Raw genomic sequence first — 22,303 nt, forward strand, 5'->3', positions numbered from 1 at the left:
AGGATGTGAAACTGTCTGAGGACCCAGTGGGGTAAGAAATGGACATTTCTGCTCTTTGAAGCAATCAGAACCAGCATGGCCTACAAGTAGCATCAACCTACCTCTAGGCTTTCCTAGTGACTGAAAGCAAACTTCGGAAGAGCACCACTAACTGCAATAGCGGTGCCAAACTGGAGTGTGTACTCAGCCCCACTAGGTCTATATTGATATGGTCAGTGCCTGCAGGTAAACAAACACTGACACCAACCAGAACCTCAGAATGTTACAGTACTGGTTGAAGTTACATCAAGTTACATCAAAACTACAGCACAGAAACAGGCCATTTGGCCCAACTGGTCTATGCCGGTATTTATGCTCCACACAAGCCTCCTCCCTCCCTACTTCATCTCACCCTATCAGCATATCCTTCTATTCCTTTCTCTCTCATGTGTTTATCCAGCTTCCCCTTAAATGTATCTTTGCTATTCACCTCAACTACTCCTTGTGGTAGCGAGTTCCACATTCTAACCACTCTCTGGGTAAAGATGTTTCTCCTGAATCCCTTTTTGGATTTATTAGCGACTATTTTATATTTATGACCTCTAGTTTTGGTTTCCCCCACAAGTGGAAACATTTTCTCAACGTCTACCCTTTCAAACCCTTTCATTATCTTAAAGACTTCCATCAGGTCACTGCTCAGTTTTCTCTTTTCTAGAGAAAAAAGTCCCAGCCTGAAGTTTGAAGATAAACCCATTTAGGACAGCTCGTCAGTGACAATTGGCAGAGGTGAGAGGCCCACAACTCACAAATGCCAGTGGGCTGGTCTGCGTCAAACTAATCTCCATAACCAGTGGCACTGCTGCCACCTCTATTTACTGCACAAGTCAAGTTTGTCCCAGTCTCTCCTCTCCTCTCCTCAAGGCACTGACTATTGTTGGGCATAGGTTCCCAAGGGGTCGTTAGTGTGTGAGCCCAGACAGTGTCAACAGGCTGATCAACTGTCAATGGCATCACAGCCGAGCTTGTAGCATCACCAGGCTGGCACCCCATTTTTTGGTACGCGTGATACTGCTCCTGGCATGCCTTTCTACACTCCTCATTGAATCAGGTTTGATGGTGATGGATGAATGAGGGATATGCCGGGCCATGAGCTTACAGATTTTGATGGGAATGCAATTCTGCTGCTGCTGATGGCTCAGTGCCTCATTGTTGCCCAGTTTTGAGCTGCTAGATCTTTTCTTAATCTATCTCACTTAGCCTGGTGGTAATGCCACACAATACGATGGAGGGTGTCCTCAGTGTGAAGACAGGACTTGGTTGCCACAAGGAGTGTGCGATGGTCACTCCTACCAATACCATCATGGGCAGATGCAGCTGTGACAGGTAGTTTGGTCTCTCACCAGCTGTCGTAAACCCAGTCTAGCAGCTATGTCCTTCAGGACTCTGCCAGCTCAGTCAGTAGTGGTGCTACCGAGCCACACTTGGCAATGGGCATTGAAGTTCCCCACCCAGAGTACATTCTGTGCCGTTGCTACACTCAGTGCTTCCTCCAAGTGGTGCTCAATGTGGAGCAGTACTGATCCATCAGCTGAGGTAGGGTGGTAGGTGGTAATCAGCAGGAGGTTTCGTTTCCCATGTTTGACCTGAAGCCACGAGACTTCATGGGGTCCAGAGTCAATGTTGAGGACTCCCAGGGCCACTTCCTCCCAACTGTATCCCACTGTGCCCACACCTCTGGTGGGTTTGTCCTGCTGGTGGGACAGGACATACCCAGGGATGGTAATGGAGGAGTTGTGACGTTGGCTGATAGATATGATTTTGTGAGAATGACCATGTCAGGCTGTTGCTTGAATAGTCTGTAGGACAGTTCTCCCAACATTAGCCCCAATCCCCAGATGTTAGTGAGGAGGACTTTGCTGGGTCGACTGGGCTGGATGTGCCTTCGCCGTGTGCTGATTTGATGCCTGGTTGCAGTCGAGTGGTCCATCCGGTTTTATTCTTCTTATTTTGTGTAGTGGTTTGATACAACTGAGGGACTTGCTAGGCCACTGGTTAGGAATCGACCCAGTTGATAAATAAACTTTTGTAAATGAGGAGTGTGCCTTTATAAAGACTCTCTGGGGGAGAACCTGATTCTGGAACAAAAATTGAAGGATAGGGGGACGAATTTCGGATCGCCATCTGCCGCATCCGACCTCCTTTTGAAGTGCACCAGTTGCCAAATTGGAAGCCAACAACTTTCATGTGTGCTGGGTGCCCACCTAAAACAAGTGTTAAGTGCCCTACGTATGCAAATCGAGGGCCTAATGCTGGTTTTTAGACCCCGATAGACATTCGTCCACAAATGGGCGAAGCTTGTGCCGAGCATGCTCCGCCCAGTTGTACCAGGTACAGAGCGGCCTCGCTGACTTCCCACCCATTTCGGGCATGAGTCCAATTTCTCGGCATCTGTCTTCATCCCATCAGGCCAATTGTTAACTAATAAATCAATTTGTGCCCTTTTTCCAAGTTAATTTGCAACTTCCCCATTAGCACTCAGTGGTCGGGGGGGGGGGACGTGGGCCGTCCACCATGGCTGTTCTGCCTGGAGAGGTGTTAAAGAGCGGGCCACACACCCCCAGCCTGCCTCCCTCAGTTGCAAGGCATCTAACTGGTGCCCACAGTAAGGAAGACGACACTAGTGCATGGGTGACCCATCCACCAGCCCTGGCACAAGGATGTGGTGTGTGTACTGCCGAGCCAAGACACAGATTGGTGCCGCCTCCCTTCATCATACTTAGCACTAAAATAAGCAGAGAAAATGTCAATAACCACAAGAAACAGACTCAGTGATCTGTGAAGGAAAGTTAGGAATGTGAGGAACACACAGCAAGTATATCAAACTCACTCAAGACTGTCGGGAGGACTTCACCTCCATTCCTCATACCTGCTTTCAGCCTCAAAGACTCCCTCTGGTAATAGGTAAGGTGCTTCCTTCTGCCTGACCTCAATCACCTGTAAAAAAAATCAAGAGTCAGAAAATCAGTAATAAAGGGAATCGAATCCTGGGCTCCATCATTAGAGAGAGGGACAGAGGGAGATCAAATCCTGGGCTCCATCATTAGAGAGAGGGACAGAGGGAGATCAAATCCTGGGCTCCATCATTAGAGAGAGAGTCAGAGGCAGATCAAATCCTGGGCTCCATCATTAGAGAGAGGCACAGAGGGAGATCAAATCCTGGGCTCCATCATTAGAGAGAGAGTCAGAGGCAGATCAAATCCTGGGCTCCATCATTAGAGAGAGGCACAGAGGGAGATCAAATCCTGGGCTCCATCATTAGAGAGAGGGACAGAGGGAGATCAAATCCTGGGCTCCATCATTAGAGAGAGGCACAGAGGGAGATCAAATCCTGGGCTCCATCATTAGAGAGAGGCACAGAGGGAGATCAAATCCTGGGCTCCATCATTAGAGAGAGGTTCAGAGGGAAATCAAATCCTGGGCTCCACCATTAGAGAGAGGGACAGAGGGAGATCAAATCCTGGGCTCTATCATTAGAGAGAGGGACAGAGGGAGATTGAATCCTGAGCTCCATCAACAGAGAGAGGGACAGGGAGGCCTAATCACGGGCTTGCTCACTCTCTGGACTCTCCGCTGCCCCTTACCCATGGTGTATTATCCCGGGTTTATGATCACTGCCAGTGGTTATCACTTTCTGGACTCTCCCTTGTCACTTGCCCACATGACCGTACCTGCTGGATATTCTGGCAGAAGGCAGGCAGGGTGGTAAGCTGACTGATGAGGTTCAGGTAGGCAGAGGAGAGAGCATGAATTGCACATCGGCTCCACACAGGCAGATTGTCCTCATTGGTCAAAGAAAGTTCCTGTTTAAAAAAAAGAGATTTTAGTGACCCTTGCAGTCCCACAACTGAGTGGAGTGGTGATGGACTGACACAAATCCCTACATATGGCAGAGCAGGAAGAGGAGATATTCAAACATTAGATAGATACAGTACAGGATAAAGGGGTGCATCAAAGGCTGGGGTTTATGGATAAACAGAGAGTTTGGAGCAAAAATGATAAATAAAAGGGGATAATACAGAAGGAAACTACGGGAAGCAAAAAGTAAAATTAGGAAGAGTAAGAGGGACTTTGAAAGGGGACTGGCAGTTAACACAAAACAGAACAGCAAAAGATTTTAATAAACACAAAAGAAGTAAAAGGATAGTCAAAGAAGGGACGAGCCAACTGAAAGATGAATGGACCCTGACGGTGAGGCCACCATTAAAATTTTAAAATAAAATTCAGGCATCTCTGCCCATTGTTTGCTGGCATCCATGACCAGTGCCCCCCAAAACCCCATGCTCCTTGACCCTCAGCCTGGTGCACTTCCTCCTTCACTCACTGCTGTCACCCACAATATGGCTTCTGTACTCCTGATGTATCATGAGAAGCCCACGCAGAATGCTTGTTAATTATGGAAATAGACCAGCTTCACGTTATCTGGTGAGCTCAACCATACCTGATTGGTCCATATAGCTGTATTTGCATTATTTTTAGTCTGGCCTAAAAATTGGCCATTGTTTCTTTTAGATACTTTGATGCACTGAACGAAGTTAAGCAGCACTTTCCGTCTGCTTGGAGTGGGGCTGATCTGGATTTAGAAGCTAAGGGAAGCTCCATGTGCTATGAAAGTCTTTAAGTGTCCCAGGGTTTATAGCCTATTTTGGTTTTGCAGCTTTGTAGTATATTTTTGTTACAGACTTTAGTTACCAATTTCTGATGGTATTTAATGACATTCTTTTCTTCAGTTCTTTTGGAGAATTTATTTTCTTCGTTTGCTTCCCGGTTGCTGTATCTCGTGATTCAACAGGTACAAATGGAAGAAGGCACTGCAGGCAAACCAGCCACATATCTGCGTGTACCAACCTGACTCTGTCCGCAGGCTCTGGATCAGCATGGAGTCAGTTTCAGATGTGTGCCACCCACTGCAAGGACACCTGCAGCCAATCTACACCAAAGGACAACACTGCTGGTTTTATTTGCTGCATGAGAGGACTGCAGGTTGTGAGCACTAAGTGCAGGCAATCTGAAGAGTTATCTGAAAAGGTTAGGTGATGAGTGAACATGGCCATTGTATGATGGAGGAACGGGGATGGAGGGAGAGCGGAGGCCTGTTCAATTCTGAGTAATGGGGAAAAAGTCAGAGAAGGAGCCATCAACCATCACCTAGACAGAGCATCTGGGAGGAAACTAGGGAGCATCAACGTGGTTCTAGTTGGGAGGCCACGTGATGGTAACTTGTTTGGAACTGCACAGCGGCAGGTACGATAAATGTAATGGAGGTGTCAATGATGAGGATCAAGGATACACCAAAGTGTTAAAGAGCAGAACACATACCTGGAGGGCTAATACCACCCGAATGAGATCTACAACCACCTCTTCATTGGCCAGCTCCACGCTGATAAGTGCAAGCATGGCATATAGTGCATCGTAGTGGATGTGGGAGTTATTCTCCTGCTTACAGCTCATATAGATGTATCTGTACAAGGTCTGAGAGTGCTGCAACAAAAGAAGTCAGCCTTCGTCAGGATGGACAGTTATTCACCACACAGAGAGAGTCAGTGTTAAAACATAAGCGCATAGAATTTCCACAGGGATTCTTCTGGTCTCCCACCGATCAGCAGAAGATTGATGGAAACCCTGGAGAAATGGCATAAGCAACCAGGAGATCAGAAGAAACCCTGCGGAAACTTTGTTTTCTATTTTATTCCCTGTCATAAAGGAGATACATTGGATAAGAGTGGGGTATGGAGGGGACACATTGAGGAACAGTGGGAAATGGAGGAAATACAATGGGAAACAGTAATATTGAGGAGACAGACTGGGAACAGTCAGGTGCAGAGCCCAGGAAAGCTATAGAAGAAGTTTGTGTGCGGTGTTATTCAGGAGCAAAGTGGGAGCCAAGGATTAGCACTTAGTAAAAGGGCCAAAGTTCTTCGGGGGTCCAGGCCACAGCCGAGACCTGGACAGCCCGGTGAAGTCCACTTTTACCAGATATTGGGCTGCTATGCCTGCTCTCACTCAGTGTACCAGCCTGCTGCTCTCCCTCCAGGTCTAAGACGAGGAAACTCCTGGCCAGAGTCCTCCCCCAAACTGTGCCATTTCTGATGGGGAACCATGTTTGGGGTGAATGATGGTTCACCTGGAGATGTGTGGGTAAGGCTGGGACTCAGTATGTACAGATCTTGGCCTAATATCAGCCCTTCCGCGGGACTTACATCAGAAGTGCACTGCATGGGATGTGGAGTTTTAGGTCACCCCCCTAGTTCTGACCAGTCACTAAAATTCAGGCAGAAGAGATGGAGAATGACTCACCTTCTTCATAAAGAGTGTATCCTGCCGTGAGCACTTGTCCACCTTTAGCATCAGGACGGAGATATCTGAAACAATACTGAAGAACGAGAGAATACTCAGACACAGAGATACAGACACGCACACACAAATACAGGCACATGCACACAGATTACATACATACAGACACGGGGTGGGGAGGCACAAAGACACAGAGAGGCACAGACACAGATACACATACATACAGACACAGACACACACCTGGGTTCGTGCACACACATAAGCAGACAAGCAAACAGGCACACAAACATATGCATAGTCACAAAGACACAAAATGGCACATACAGATACACCTACAGGACACATGCACATGAACAAACTGACACAAACAGACGCATGAAGACCATGCACACAGACACAGACAGACAGCAGAGCTCCATCCCCTGACTGCGGTGTTGTACTGAACTAGGTTCTGGCCCTGTTAGTTCACTTCAGCCAGAGTGGCAGTTAGGTCACTACAACTGACCTCAGGGTTCCTGCTCCTAATTACGAGTGATTCCTGTCTGTACGTGGTTGGAGGACAGGTTTGGCATCAGCTGTGACGCACTCCACAGGGAATCAGTGCTGAGACTCACTGTCCAGGCTCGCATATAAGAGCAGCTACCTGGGCGACACCAGTGGAACTAGACAGTAGCAAGAGACAGCACCTACAGGACACAAGGGCACAGAAATACAGAAATTGGGTGGAATCAAAGCAAAGGTTCCACTTGGTACATACCTGACGTGGGAGAACTTGTGTCTGTTTTCTTGGCGGTCGATCAGACTGAGGAGTATCTCTATGACGAGGAGGCGAAGTTCTGCATCCTCCATTAATGAGGCAGATAGAAGAGGCTCCAGGAAGGAGGTGGGCAAGGTCGCTAACAGGTTATTGCTCTGGAATCCAATCGTCACCTTCACACAGCATTAAAGAAACAAAAATCTAAACACTGCAAATCAAACACTCGACACAGCAGCCAAAGGAGCAAAGAGTACCATAAAATACTTGAAAATACCACCAATACAACACTTCCACCTCACACTGAAACACACAGCTCACTTTTTAAGTTTTTAAACACACTTTAAGCTGCAATTTATACTTAACCTGGTGAGAGATGTTCAACGTGACAGATTGGACACTTCTGACACCCAGTGTCAGCACAAAGAACTCCCAGGGCAGGTACAGCACGGGTTAGATACAGAGTAAAGCTCCCTCTACACTGACCCAAACACTCCCAGTGCAGCTACAGTACACTGTACAAAGGACATCCTGCATCGTCATCAGGGATGGGAGCCCTTACTGAAATTACCTTTCTACTCTAGGGTGGCTGGGGCCGATTGTAGCACGTTAACTCTTTGCCTGGTGATTTGAGTTTGTACAATTCAGCCATATTGTAACTTTACCAATGAAGGAAAGGAGTGAACACTGAAGGACTGAGGGAATATTTTCTAGAAGCCATACCTGTAGGAGGGATTTCAGCAGCATCAACTGAATCATACGATTACCATCATCCCTGGAACAGGAAACAGAAAGGGAAATGAGTGTGACTGGCCTGTGTTTATTGCATTGAAGATAAAATACAGAACCAGCCAGTCACCTGACAGTGTACATCGGTACGGAGGCTGGTAGCTGTGTCAGACCATGTCTCTCTCTGCTGCTCAGCACTTTGACCATGTGACCATGACATTTCTGCTGATGTTTGGTGGATTCCACTGAGCTGTGCAGAAACCCAGTAACACTTCTCTTCACCGCACTAATTTGGCAGGGGGAGGGGAACCAAGATGTAGCAGCAGAGAGAAAAGACAAGGTGCGTAGAAAACTAGCAGGGACAAATAGAAACAAAATAAAGAATAGTGTAGAAAGAGCATGAATTAAATGGAGGAAAAAAGCAAAGCAGACCAGCATGGTGTTGGAATGCATGTGTGTTAATGCGAGGAGTGTTACAAATAAGGTTGATGAGCTTCAGGCACAAGTTGCCACATGGGGTTATGATATAGTCGTTAGATGCAGTATAACATGGATAAATGTGAGGTTATCCACTTTGGTTGTAAAAACAGAAAGACAGATTATTATCTGAATGGTGATAGATTGGGAAAAGGGGAGGTGCAACGAGACCTGGGTGTCCTTGTACACCAGTCGCTGAAAGCAAGCATTCAGGTGCAGCAAGCAGTTAGGAAGGCGAATGGTATGTTGGCCTTCATTGCAAGAGGATTTCAGTACAGGAGCAGGGATGTCTTACTGCAGTTATAAGGGCCTTGGTGAGACCACATCTGGAGTATTGTGTGCAGTTTTGGTCTCCTTATCTGAAGAAGGATGTCCTTACCATGGAGGGAGTGCAACGAAGGTTTACCAGACTGATTCCTGGGATGGCAGGACTGACGTATGAGGAGAGATTGGGTCGACTAGGCCTATATTCACTAGAGTTTAGAAGAATGAGAGGTGATCTCACCGAAACATATAAAATTCTAACAGGACTAGACAGACTAGATGCAGAGAGGATGTTCCCGATGGCTGGGGAGTCCAGAACCAGGGGTCACAGTCTCAGGATACGGGGTAGGACATTTAGAACCGAGATGAGGAGAAATTTCTTCACTCAGAGGGTGGTGAACCTGTGGAATTCTCTACCACAGAAGGCAGTGGAGGCCAAGTCATTAAATGTATTCAAGAAGGAGATAGATATATTTCTTATTCTTAATGCTAAAGGGATCAAGGGATATGGAGAAAAAGCGGGAACAGGGTACTGAGTTAGACGATCAGCCATGATCATTTTGAATGGCGGTGCAGGTCCGAAGGGCCGAATGGCCTACTCTTGCTCCTATTTTCTACGTTTCTATGTATAACGGAGACCTGGCTTAAACACGGGCAGGAATGGAAACTAAACATTCCTGGCTACAATATATTCAGGAAGGATACGGAAATAAGGAAGTGGGGAGGGTGGCATTATTATCAAGAATAATATTACAGTTCTACAGAGGGACGATATACTAGAGGGTTCAAAGATTGAATCTATTTGGTTAGAGTTAAGGGACAGAAAAGGAGCTGTTACATTGCTGGGTGTTTACTATAGACCCCCAAATAGTGAGAAGGAGATAGAGGAGCAAATCTTTTGGCAAAAATTTTCAGAGAAATGTAAAAATAATACAGCAGTAATAGTAGGCAACTTCAATTATCCTAATATAGACTGGGGAAAAAAAAAGTGTAAATGGCAAGGAGGGTGAAGAATTCCTAAAATGTGTACAGGAGAACTTTCTTAATCAGTACATTTCTAGCCCAACGAGGAAGGAAACAGTGCTAGATCTGGTTCTGGGGAATGAAGTGTAAAAACTGGATAGCTATGTGGTGAAGGAAAGAATTCTGGAGCCTGGTCTTTAGTTGCTTCCAAGCCTTTATTCACAGAGTTTCCTCTTACACCCACCACACCCTAGCTAAGCTCTCCTATTAAAAGGATCCGAGAGTCCTCAATCGATACCCACCACCTGAATACAATTAACCCCAATTGATACAAATCATACAATTAACATGAAGTAGTGCAATTGGAGTGTGTTTCAGTGGGAGAACATCTGGGTAATAGTGATTGTAATATAATTAGGCTTCAAGTAGTTACAGAAAGGGACAAAGAAAAATCAAAGGTGAAAATACCTAACTGGAAGAGAACCAATTTCAGTGATTTCAGAAGGGATCTAGCACAGGTGGACTGAATTCTCTACCCAGAGGAGACTCAGTCATTGAGTACATTCAAAACAGAGATCGATAGATTTCTAGATATTAAAGGCATCAAGAGATATGGGGATAGTGCAAGAAAATGGCGTTGAGGTGGATGATCAGATGCTCGAAGGACAGGATGACCTACTCCTGCTCCTATTTCTTATCTTCTTATGGAAACAAAGATTGACCAAGAAAACAGCAAATGAGCAATGGCAGGCCTTCAAGGCGGAGATAGTTTAGAAACTATTCCCATAAGGAGGAAAGATAGGGCATCCAAAGCTAGAGCTCCCTGGATGATAAAGGAAATAGAGGTTAAAATAAAACAGAAAAGGGAGGTTTATGACAGATGAGAGGTGCAGAATACAGTAGAAAACCAGGCAGAATACAGAGAGTGCAAAGGGAAATTGAAAAAGAATATAAGAAGGGCAAAGAGAGAATATGAGAAAAGATTAGCAGGGAACATATAAAAAGTAAAAGGATAGTTAAAGAAATGGTAGGTCAATTAGGTACAAAGAAGGAAATCTTCTTGGAGGCAGAGGGCATGATTGAGGTACTGAATGAGTACTTTTTATCTGTCTTCACAAAAGAAGAGCATGAAGTTAATGTCGCAGTACAGGAGGAGGGAGAAGAGATATTGGATAGAATAAAAATAGAGAGAAAGGAGGAGCTAAATAGGTTGGCATCACCTAAAGTTAACAAGTCACCCTGTCCAGATGGGATGCATCCTAGGTTGCTGAGGGAAGCAAGGGTGGAGATAACAGGCCACAATCTTTCAATCCTCCTTGGATATGGGAGTGGTGCCAGAGGACTGGAGGATTGCAAATGTTCCACCCCTATTCCAAAAAGTGGAGAGAGATAAACCTGGTAACTACAGGTGACTCAGTCTAACGTCAGTGGTAGGAAAACTACTAGAGACCATTGTCAAGGATAAAATTAATTCTCACTTGGAGAAGCACGGGTTAATAAGGGACAGTCAGCACGGATTTGTTAAAGGCAATTTGTGTCTGACTAACCTGATTGAGTTCTTTGATGAAGTATCAAAGAGGGTTGATGAAGGTAGTGCAGTAGATCTATATATGAACTTTAAAAGGCATTTGATAAAGTATCACATGACAGACTTATTCAGAAAATAGAAGCACATGGGATTAAACGATGGTGGTGGCTTGGCTATGCAATTGGCTAAGGGATAGGAGACAGAGAGAAGTGGTGAATGGATGTTTCTCTGACTGGAGAGAAGTATACAGTGGGGACCTCCAGGGATCGGTATTAGGACCATTGCTTTTCTTGTTATACATAAATGACCTGGACTTGGGTATAGGGAGTACAGTTTCAAAGTTTGCAGATGATACAAACCTTGGCAACCTGGTAAATAGTGAGGAGGACATAGACAGAATGGTGAAATGGGCAGATGCATGGCATAAAATCATAGAATCATAGAAAGGTTACAGCACGGAAGGAGGCCATTCGGCCCATCGAGTCCGCGCCAGCTCTATGCAAGAGCAATCCTGCTAGTCCCCCTCCCCCACCCTATCCCTGTAACCCTGCAAATCTTTTCCTTTCAAGTACTTATCCAGTTCCCTTTCGAAGGCCATGATTGAATCTGCCTCCACCATCCCCTCGGGCAGTGCATTCCAGATCCTAACCACTCGCTGTGTAAAAAAATTTTTCCTCATGTCACCTTTGGAGTAAACTTGCAAGTAACATAAAAGTGGACTATAAAAGCTTCTACAAGTATGTAAAAAGTAAAAGATTAGTGAAGACAAATGTAGGTCCCTTACAGTCAGAAACGGGAGAATTTATAATGGGGAACAAGGAAATGGAAGAGCAATTAAACAAATACTTTGGTTCTGTCTTCACAGAAGAGGACACAAATAACTTCCCAAAAATGCTACAGAACCAAGGGTCTAGTGAGAAGGAGGAATTAAAGGAAATTAGTATTAGTAAAAAAATAGTGCTGGAGAAATTAATGGGACTGAAAGCCAATAAATCCCCAGGGCCTGATAATCTGCATCCCAGAATACTAAAAGAGGTAGCCATGGAAATAGTGGATGCATTGGTTGTCATCTTCCAAAATTCTATAGATTATGGAACAGTTGCTGCAGACTGGAGGGTGGCAAATGTAACCCCACTATTTAAAAAAGGAGGGGGAGAGAAAACAGGGAAATGCTGATCGGTTAGCCCAACATCAGTAGTAGGGAAAATGCTAGAGTCTATTATAAAGGATGTGATAACACGACACTTAGAAAATCTCAACGGGATTAGACAAAGTCAACATGGATTTATGAAAGGGAAAGAGTGTTTGACAAACCTATTGGAGTTTTTTGAGGATGTAACTGGTAGAATAGATAAGGGAGAACCAGTGGATGTGGTTTATTTGAATTTTCTGAAGGCCTTTGATAAAGTCCTACATAAGAGGTTAGTGTGCAAAATTAAAGCACATGGGATTGGGGGGAATATACTGGCATGGATTGAAAATTGGTTAACAGACAGGAAACAGAGAGTAGGAATAAATGGGTCTTTTTCGGGGTGGCAGGTAGTGACTAGTGGGGCACCGCAGGGATCAGTGCTTGGGCCCCAGCTATTCACAATATATATCAATGATTTGGATGAGGGAAGCAAATGTAATATTTCCAAGTTTGCTGATGACACAAAACTAGGTGCGATCGTGACTTGTGAGGAGGATGCAAAGAGGCTTCAAGGCGATTTAGACAAGTTGAATGAGTGGGCAAATACGTGGCAGAGGCAGTATAAAGTTATCCATTTCGGAAGGAAAAACAGAAAGGCAGAGCATTATTTAAGTGGTGATAGATTGGGAGATGTTGATGTACAAAGGGACCTGGGTGTCCTTGTACACCAGTCACTGAAAGCAAACATGCAGGTGCAGCAAGCAGTTAGGAAGGCAAATGGTATGTTGGCCTTCATTGCAAGAGGATTTGAGTACAGGAGCAAAGATGTCTTGCTGCAGTTATACAGGGCCTTGGTGAGACCACACCTGGAGTATTGTGTGCAGTTTTGGACTCCTTGCCTAAGAAAGGATATACTTGCCATTGGAGGGAGTGCAGCGAAGGTTCACCAGACTGATTCCTGGGATGGCAGGACTGTCGTATGAGGAGAGATTGGGTCGACTCGGCCTGTATTCACTCGGGTTTAGAAGAAATGAGAGGGGATCTCATTGAAAGATATAAAATTCTGACAGAGCTAGACAGACTGGATGCAGGGAGGATGTTTCCCCTGGCTCGGGGGTCCAGAATGAGGGGTCACAGTCTCAGGATATGGGGTAGGACATTTAGGACTGAGATGAGGAGAAATTCCTTCACTTAGAGGGTGGTGAACCTGTGGAATTCCCTACCACAGAAGGCAGTGGAGGCTCAGTCATTGAGTACATTCAAAATAGTGATTGATAGATTTCTAGATATTAAATGCATCAAGGGATTTGGGGATGGAGTTCATAGGATGTATTCGGGACTGTTTCTTAGAACAATACATTGTAGAACCAACCAGGGAACAGGCCATTTTCGATCTGGTAATGGGTAATGAGACAGGATTAATTAATGACCTCAAAGTAAAGGATCCCTTAGGAAACAGTGATCATAATATGACAGAATTTCACATCCAGTTTGAGAGCGAGGATCATGGATCTGAAGCTACTGTATTAAACCTAAATAAGGGCAAGCACAATGGCACGAGGACAGAGTTGGCTAAAGTGGACTGGGAAAATGGTGGATAAGCAGTGGCAGACATTTAAAAAGATATTTTATGACTCTCAACAAAAATATATCCCAGTAAGGAGGAAAGACTCCATGAGAAGCATATACCAACCATAGCTAACTAAGGAAGTTAAGGATGGTATCAAGTTAAAAGAAAAGGCATACAACGTGGCAGAGATTAGTGGTAAGCCTGAAGATTGGGAAAACTTTAGAAACCAGCAAAGGAGGACAAAAAAAAGGGAGAAAATAGATTATGAGAGTAAACTAGCAAGAAATGTAAAAACTGACAGAGTAGAGCTTTTACAATTATATAAAAAGGAAGAGAGTAGCTGAAGTAAGTATAGGTCCCTTAGAGGATGAGACGAGGGAAATAATAATGGAAAACAAGGAAATGGCAGAGGCATTGAACAGATATTTTGTATCTGTCTTCACAGTAGAAGACACTAAAAGCATACCAATAATAGTAGATAATCAAGGGGCAAAGGGGAGGGAGGATCTAAAAACTTTCTCTAGTGATAGTGATTAAGTACTATGTAAACTAATGGGTCTAAAGACTATCAAGGCCCCTGGACCTGATGGCCTGCATCCGAGGGTCTTAAAAGAAGTGGCTACAGAGATAGTGGATGCATTGGTTGTAATCTTCCAAAATTCACCAGATTCTGGTAAGGTCCCAGCGGATTGGAAAACCGCAAATGTAACACCCCTATTCAAGAAAGGAGGGAGACAGAAAGCAAATAACTATAGTGTCATTGGGAAAATGCTAGCATTGATTATTAAGGAAGTAGTAGCAGGACATTTAGAGACTCAAAATAAAATCAAGGAGAGTCAACATGGTTTTATGAAGGGGAAATCGTGTTTGACAAATTTATTAGAGTTCTTTGAGGAAGTAACGAGTAGGGTGGATAAAGGGGAACCAGGAGATGTAGTGTATTTGGATTTTCAAAAGACATTCGATAAGCTGCCACATAAAAGGTTACTGCACATGATAAGAGCTCATGATGTGGAGATGCCGGTGATGGACTGGGGTGGACAAATGTAAGTAGTCGCACAACACCAGGTGATAATCCAACAGCTTTATTTGAAATCACAAGCTTTCGGAGCTTTGCTCCTTCGTCAGGTTAGTCGTCAGGTGATGAAGGAGCAAAGCTCTGAAAGCTTGTGATTTCAAATAAAGCTGTTGGACCATAACCTGGTGTTGTGCGAATCCTTACATAAGAGCTCATGGTGTTGGGGGTAATATATTAGCATGGATAGAGGATTGGTTAACTAACAGAAAACAGAGAGTCAGGATAAAGGGGTCATTTTCAGGATGGCAATCTGTAACTAGTGGGGTGCCGCAGGGATCAGTGCTGGGACATCAACTATTTACAACATATATCAATGACTTTGATAAAGTACTGTGGCCAAATTTGCTAATGATACAAAGATAGGTGGAAAAGTAAGTTGTGAGGACACAAAGTGTCTTTATTTTATTCGTTCATGGGATGTGGGTGTCGCTGGCGAGGCTGGCATTTATTGCCCATCCCTAATTGCTCGAGAAGGTGGTGGTGAGCCGCCTTCTCGAATCGCTGCAGTCCATGTGGTGAAGGTTCTCCCACAGTGCTGTTAGGAAGGGAGTTCCAGGATTTTGACCCAGCGACGATGAAGGAACAGCGATATATTTCCAAATCGGGATGGTGTGTAACTGGGAGGGGAATGTGCAGGTGGTGTTGTTCCCATGTGCCTGCTGCTCTTGTCCTTCTAGGTGGTAGAGGTCGTGGGTTTGGGAGGTGCTGTCGAAGAAGCCTTGGCAAGTTGCTGCAGTGCATCCTGTGGATGGTACACACAGCAGCCACTGTGCGCCGGTGGTGAAGGGAGTGAATGTTTAGGGTGGTGGATGGGGTGCCAATCAAGCGGGCTGCTTTGTCCTGGATGGTGTCGAGCTTCTTGAGTGTTGTTGGAGCTGCACTCATCCAGGCAAGTGGAGAGTATTCCATCACACTCCTGACTTGTGCTTTGTAGATGGTAGAAAGGCTTTGGGGAGTCAGGAGGTGAGTCACTCGCCGCAGAATACCCAGCCTCTGGCCTACATTTGTAGCCACAGTATTTATATGGCTGGTCCAGTTAAGTTTCTGGTCAATGGTGACCCCCAGGACGTTAATAGTGGGGGATTGGACGATGGTAATGCCGTTGAACGTCAAGGGGAGGGGGTTAGACTCTCTCTTGTTGGAGATGGTCATTGCCTGGCACTTGTCTGGCGCGAATGTTACTTGCCACTTATGAGCCCAAGCCTGGATGTTGTCCAGGTCTTGCTGCATGCGGGCTCGGACTGCTTCATTATTTGAGGGGTTGCGAATGGAACTGAACACTGTGCAATCATCAGCGAACATCCCCATTTCTGACCTGATGATGGAGGGAAGGTCATTGATGAAGCAGCTGAAGATGGTTGGGCCTAGGACACTGTCCTGAGGAACTCCTGCAGCAATGTCCTGGGGCTGAGATGATTGGCCTCCAACAACCACTACCATTTTCCTTTGTGCTAGGTATGACTCCAGCCACTGGAGAGTTCTCCCCCTGATTCCCATTGACTTCAATTTTACTAGGGCTCCTTGGTGCCACACTCGGTCAAATGCTGCCTTGATGTCAAGGGCAGTCACTCTCACCTCACCTCTGGAATTCAGCTCTTTTGTCCATGTTTGGACCAAGGCTGTAATGAGGTCTGCAAAGGGTTATAGATAGGTTAAGCGAGTGGACAAAAAATTGGCAGATGGAGTATAATGTGGGAAAATGTGAAGTCATCCACATTGGTAGGAAGAATAAAGAAGCAAAATATTATATAATAGAAGAATGAGAGGAGATCTTATTGAAACATGTAAGATTCTGAGGGGGCTTAACAGGGTAAATGCTGTGAGGATGTTTCCCCTGATTGGGGAATCTAGAACTAGGGGACACAGTCTCAGAATAAGGGGTCGCCCATTTAAGACAGAGAAGAGGAGAAATTTCTTCTCTCAGAGGGAGAACCTTTGGAATTCTTTGCCCCAAAGAGCAGTACAGACTGAGTCATTGAATATATTCAAGGCTGAATTAGACAAATTTTTGATCAGCAAGAGTCAAAGGATATGGAGAACAGGCGGGAAAGTGGAGTTGAGGCCAGAATCAGATCAGCCATGATCTCATTGAATGGCGGAGCAGGCTCGAAGGGCCAAATGGCCTACTCCTGCTCCTATCTCTTATGTTCTTATGATTGTGTGATTCATGTGGGCTGTGCATGGGGCAGATTTGGGGATTTCAGAGAGAGGATGAACAGGTTTTCTTGCAGTAACACAGTTGATGGGTGAAAGGTGATTAATTAATCAACCATATCCCCCCACATGCACCTCTCCTCCTGTTTGAACAAGAGGGCAGCTTCCTGCTGTGCACCCCTTACAAGGCTGCTGAAAGTCTGGTTGGTGTAGTGGTTATGATACTGGATTAGCAACTCAGGGGTTTTGAGTTCTAATCCCACCCTGTGAAACTGAATTCAATAAAAAACCAACTGGTTCAGTAGTGTCCTCCAAGGATGGAAAGCTGCCTCCCCTACCCCATCTGGCCTACATGTGACTCCAGTAACACACTACGTGGTTGACTTTTAATGCTTAGCAATACATTCAGTTGTAAACAATCACTACAGAACAGAATCATACCAGAGGTGATGATATTCTCACAACATTGCTGCTCCTGTCCTTCCCAGTGGTTAAGGACACAGGGGAGGGAGGTGCCGCTAAGGAAGTAACCTTGCTGAGTTGCTGCAGGGCATCCTGTAGATCAGTGCTGGATGGGGTCGATAGAGTCCAGTGACTGGAGCACCGATCAAGCAAAGTGCTCCATCCGGGATGGTGTTGAGCTCAGTGTTGTTGGAGCTGCACCCATCCAGGTGAGTGGAGAGTATTCCATCACACTCCTGACTTGAGCCTTATAGATGGTGGAGAGGCTTCCAGGGGTAAAGAGGTGAGGCAGTTGTTGCAGAGTACCCAGCCTCTGTCCTGCTTGTGTAACTACGATGGTGATATGGCTAGTCCAGTTCAGCTTCTGATCAATGGTGACCTCCAAGATGTTGATGATGGTGAACTCGGCCAGGTTAGAAACAGTCTGGTTCAGCTTGAGACAGCGGCAGAAGAAGGATGGGAGTCAGTGGCAAGGGGCCAAAGGGAAAGTTCTCACCTTCCCAAAGTTCAGCTGAAGGAAATTGCATCTCATCCAAGACTGAATGTCAGACAAGTAGTCCAACAACAGATGTAAGGAATCTTAGAACACCAGGTTATAGTCCAACAATTTTATTTTAAAATCACAAGCTTTCGGAGATTATCTCCTTCGTCAGGTGAGTGAGTGAAAGGTTCTCAAATCGCATATCTTATATTAGGCTGGGACACCATCACACCAATCAAAGGTGTCGTTGGTGTTCAGACAGGTTAGCCACGGAAAACAGTAGGTCCCAGTATGCTGAATACACATTGTGTCAAATTACACTGACAGAGAGAAAGAGACCCAAAAGGCAGAGAGAGAGAGAGAGAACATTAAAAACAGATAACTTTTTTTTCCCCTTGCTGGTGGGATTACGTGTAGCGTGACATGAACCCAAGATCCCGGTTGAGGGCGTCCTCATGGGTGCGGAACTTGGCTATCAATTTCTGCTCGACGATTTTGCGTTGTCGTGTGTCTCGAAGGCCGCCTTGGAGAATGCTTACCCGAAGATCGGTGACTGAATGTCCTTGACTGCTAAAGTGTTCCCCGACTGGGAGGGAACCCTCCTGTCTGGTGATTGTTGCGCGGTGTCCGTTCATCCGTTGTCACAGTGTCTGCATGGTCTCGCCAATGTACCATGCTCCGAGGCATCCTTTCCTGCAACGTATGAGGTAGACAACGTTGGCCGAGTCACAGGAGTATGACCTGTGGGTGGTGTCCTCTCGTGTGATGGTGGTATCCGTGTCGATGATCTGGCATGTCTTACAGAGGTTGCCGTGGCAGGGTTGTGTGGTGTCATGGACGCTGTTCTCCTGAAAGCTGGGTAATTTGCTGCGAACGATGGTCTGTTTGAGGTTGGGTGGCTGTTTGAAGGCGAGTAGTGGAGGCGTGGGGATGGCCTTAGCGAGGTGTTCGTCGTCATCGATGACATGTTGAAGGCTGTGGAGAACATGGCGTAGTTTCTCCGCTCCGGGGAAGTACTGGATGACGAAGGGTACTCTGTTGGTTGCGTCCCGTGTTTGTCTTCTGAGGAGGTCTATGCGATTCTTCGCTATGGCCCGTCGGAACTGTCGATCGACAAGTCGAGCGTCATATCCCGTTCTTACGAGGGCGTCTTTCAGCGTCTGTAGGTGTCCATCGCGTTCCTCCTCGTCTGAGCAGACCCTGTGTATTCGTAGGGCCTGTCCAAAGGGGATGGCCTCTTTGACGTGGTTAGGGTGGAAGCTGGAAAAGTGGAGCATCGTGAGGTTGTCCGTGGGCTTGCGGCAGAGTGAGGTGCTGAGGTGCCCGTCTTTGATGGAGATTTGTGTGTCCAAGAAAGAAACCGATTCTGAGGAGTAGCCCATGGTGAGTTTGATGGTGGGATGGAACTTGTTGATGTTATCGTGTAGTCTCTTCAGTGATTCTTCGCCGTGGGTCCATAGGAAGAAAATGTCGTCGATGTATCTGGTGTATAGCGTTGGTTGGAGGTCCTGTGCAGTGAAGAAGTCCTGCTCGAACTTGTGCATGAAAATGTTGCGTATTGGGGTGCGAATTTGGTCCCCATGGCTGTTCCATGTGTTTGGGTAAAGAACTGGTTATCGAAGGTGAAGGCATTGTGATCCAGGATGAAGCGGATGAGTTGTAGGATGGCATCTGGAGATTGGCTGTTGTTGGTGTTGAGTACTGAGGCTGTTGCAGCGATGCCATCATCGTGGGGGACACTGGTGTAGAGTGCCGAGACGTCCATCGTGGTGAGAAGTGTTCCTGGTTCAACTGGTCCGTGGGTGCTGAGTTTTTGTCGGAAGTCTGTAGTGTCGCGACAGAAGCTGGGGGTTCCCTGTACGATGGGTTTCAGGATGCCCTCGACGTATCCAGAGAGGTTCTCACACAGGGTTCCGTTGCCTGATACGATAGGACGTCTGGGTGTGTTGGCTTTGTGTATCTTTGGGAGGCAGTAGAAGTCTCCCACGCGGGGAGTACGTGGGATGAGAGCACGTAGATGCTTTGAAGGTCTGGATCGAAGGTCTTGATCAGTTTGTTGAGCTGGTGGGTGTGTTCTTTGGTCGGATCTGCGGGTAACTGTCTGTAGTGTTCCTGGTTGTCCAGTTGTCGGTATGCTTCTTTGCAATAGTCCGTTCTGTTCTGTATGACAATGGCTCCTCCTTTGTCCGCTGGTTTGATGACGATGTTGCGGTTGGTCTTGAGAGCGTTGATGGCGTTGCGTTGTGCTCGGGTGACATTCTGGACTGTCTTGTGAGTGCGGCTGATGAATCTGGCATTGACGCATCTCCTGACAGCTTGAGCATACATGTCAAGCTTAGGGCAGCGACCCTCCGGAGGAGTCCAGTACTTCCCCGGAGCGGAGAAACTACGCCATGTTCTCCACAGCCTTCAACATGTCATCGATGACGACGAACACCTCGCTAAGGCCATCCCCACGCCTCCACTACTCGCCTTCAAACAGCCACCCAACCTCAAACAGACCATCGTTCGCAGCAAATTACCCAGCTTTCAGGAGAACAGCGTCCACGACACCACACAACCCTGCCACGGCAACCTCTGCAAGACATGCCAGATCATCGACACGGATACCACCATCACATGAGAGGACACCTCCCACCAGGTACATGGTTCATACTCCTGTGACTCGGCCAACGTTGTCTACCTCATACGTTGCAGGAAAGGATGCCCCGGAGCATGGTACATTGGCGAGACCATGCAGACACTGTGACAACGGATGAACGGACACCGTGCAACAATCGCCAGACAGGAGGGTTCCCTCCCAGTCGGGGAACACTTTAGCAGTCAAGGACATTCAGTCACCGATCTTCGGGTAAGCATTCTCCAAGGCGGCCTTCGAGACACACGACAACGCAAAATCGTCGAGCAGAAATTGATAGCTAAGTTCCGCACCCATGAGGACGGCCTCAACCGGGATCTTGGGTTCATGTCACGCTACACGTAATCCCACCAGCAAGGGGAAAAAAAAGTTATCTGTTTTTAATATTCTCTCTCTCTCTCTCTCTCTGCCTTTTGGGTCTCTTTCTCTCTGTCAGTGTAATTTGACACAATGTGTATTCAGCATACTGGGACCTACTGTTTTCCGTGGCTAACCTGTCTGAACACCAACGACACCTTTGATTGGTGTGATGGTGTCCCAGCCTAATATAAGATATGCGATTTGAGAACCTTTCACTCACTCATCTGACGAAGGAGATAATCTCCGAAAGCTTGTGATTTTAAAATAAAATTGTTGGACTATAACCTGGTGTTCTAAGATTCCTTACATCTGTTGTTGGACTACTTGTCTGACATTCAGTCTTGGATGAGATGCAATTTCCTTCAGCTGAACTTTGGGAAGGTGAGAACTTTCCCTTTGGACTATAACCTGGTGTTGTAAGATTCCTTACATTTGTCCACCCCAGTCCATCACCGGCATCTCCACATCCAACAACAGAGGCAGAGGAGGGGAATCATTTCCTTACACTGAGGCTGGGTCCACAGCTGAAATAGGAACACCAGGAAGAGGGTGGTATGAAACAGCTAGATGGTGTGATGGAAAGACAGTCGGGTTGCCATACGAGAAGGATGGGATTGAAGGGCAGGAGGATCTTCTTTAGCCGAATCTACCCTGTGTTTTTGCAAACCTTGTGTTGATATGTGTGTGTGTATTGAAACTGTTCCACAGATACACTAAGTGCCTCAAGTTTCAACCCTTAAGATGCATGAACTGCCTCCCCCGCCCTGATAACAGCAGATGCACAATGTGCTACAAGTTGAACTTCAGGATTAGGCTACCCATTCTACAGGCCTCTGAGAAGACTTCACTCCTGATTGCTGGAGAGAGCAACGCTCTGTCATTGACAATAAAAGCCGTGTTGTGTGGATGAGCACTCAGCACCTGCAATAACCGTTTCCATTTATTTGCAATAAGATCAGTTTTTTAAAATGCTTCAATTGAAAATCACAAGGCCAGACCCTTTCAAGTGCTATTAAGTTTAAGTACATTTGCTTCGAACAATGTCACAGTGCACTTTAAGCCAATACGAGAGTTCCTGCCCGCTGCTGTCAGAACCTCAACACATAAGAACATAAGAAATAGGAGCAGGAGTAGGCCATCTGGCCCCTCGAGCCTGCTCCGCCATTCAACAAGATCATGGCTGATCTTCTACCTCAACACCATTTTCCTGCACCATCCCCATATCCCTTGATGCCTTTAATATCTAGAAATCTATCGATCTCTGTTTTGAATGTACTCAATGACTGAGCCTCCACAGCCCTCTGGGGTAGAAAATTCCAAACACCCTCTGAGTGAAGAAATTTCTCCTCATCTCAGTCCTAAATGGCCTACCCCTTATTCTGA

General features: G+C 46.1%; 1 protein-coding gene across 1 annotated transcript in view; it reads right to left on the reverse strand.

The window, feature by feature from the left end:
• The window catches only part of LOC137324322 (protein EFR3 homolog B-like), a 100,586-nt gene that overhangs the window by 24,653 nt on the left and 53,630 nt on the right, over positions 1 to 22,303 (reverse strand). Inside the window, exons 12-17 of the mRNA XM_067988470.1 lie at positions 7,808 to 7,859; positions 7,088 to 7,260; positions 6,334 to 6,409; positions 5,356 to 5,517; positions 3,708 to 3,839; positions 2,906 to 2,973 (exon numbers count right to left, since the gene is read on the reverse strand). Of these exons, the coding sequence (XP_067844571.1) occupies positions 2,906 to 2,973; positions 3,708 to 3,839; positions 5,356 to 5,517; positions 6,334 to 6,409; positions 7,088 to 7,260; positions 7,808 to 7,859 (663 nt within the window). The remainder of the gene's footprint in view (positions 1 to 2,905; positions 2,974 to 3,707; positions 3,840 to 5,355; positions 5,518 to 6,333; positions 6,410 to 7,087; positions 7,261 to 7,807; positions 7,860 to 22,303) is intronic.

This window comes from Heptranchias perlo, chromosome 8 (assembly GCF_035084215.1).
Source record: "Heptranchias perlo isolate sHepPer1 chromosome 8, sHepPer1.hap1, whole genome shotgun sequence".
NCBI lineage: Eukaryota > Metazoa > Chordata > Chondrichthyes > Hexanchiformes > Hexanchidae > Heptranchias > Heptranchias perlo.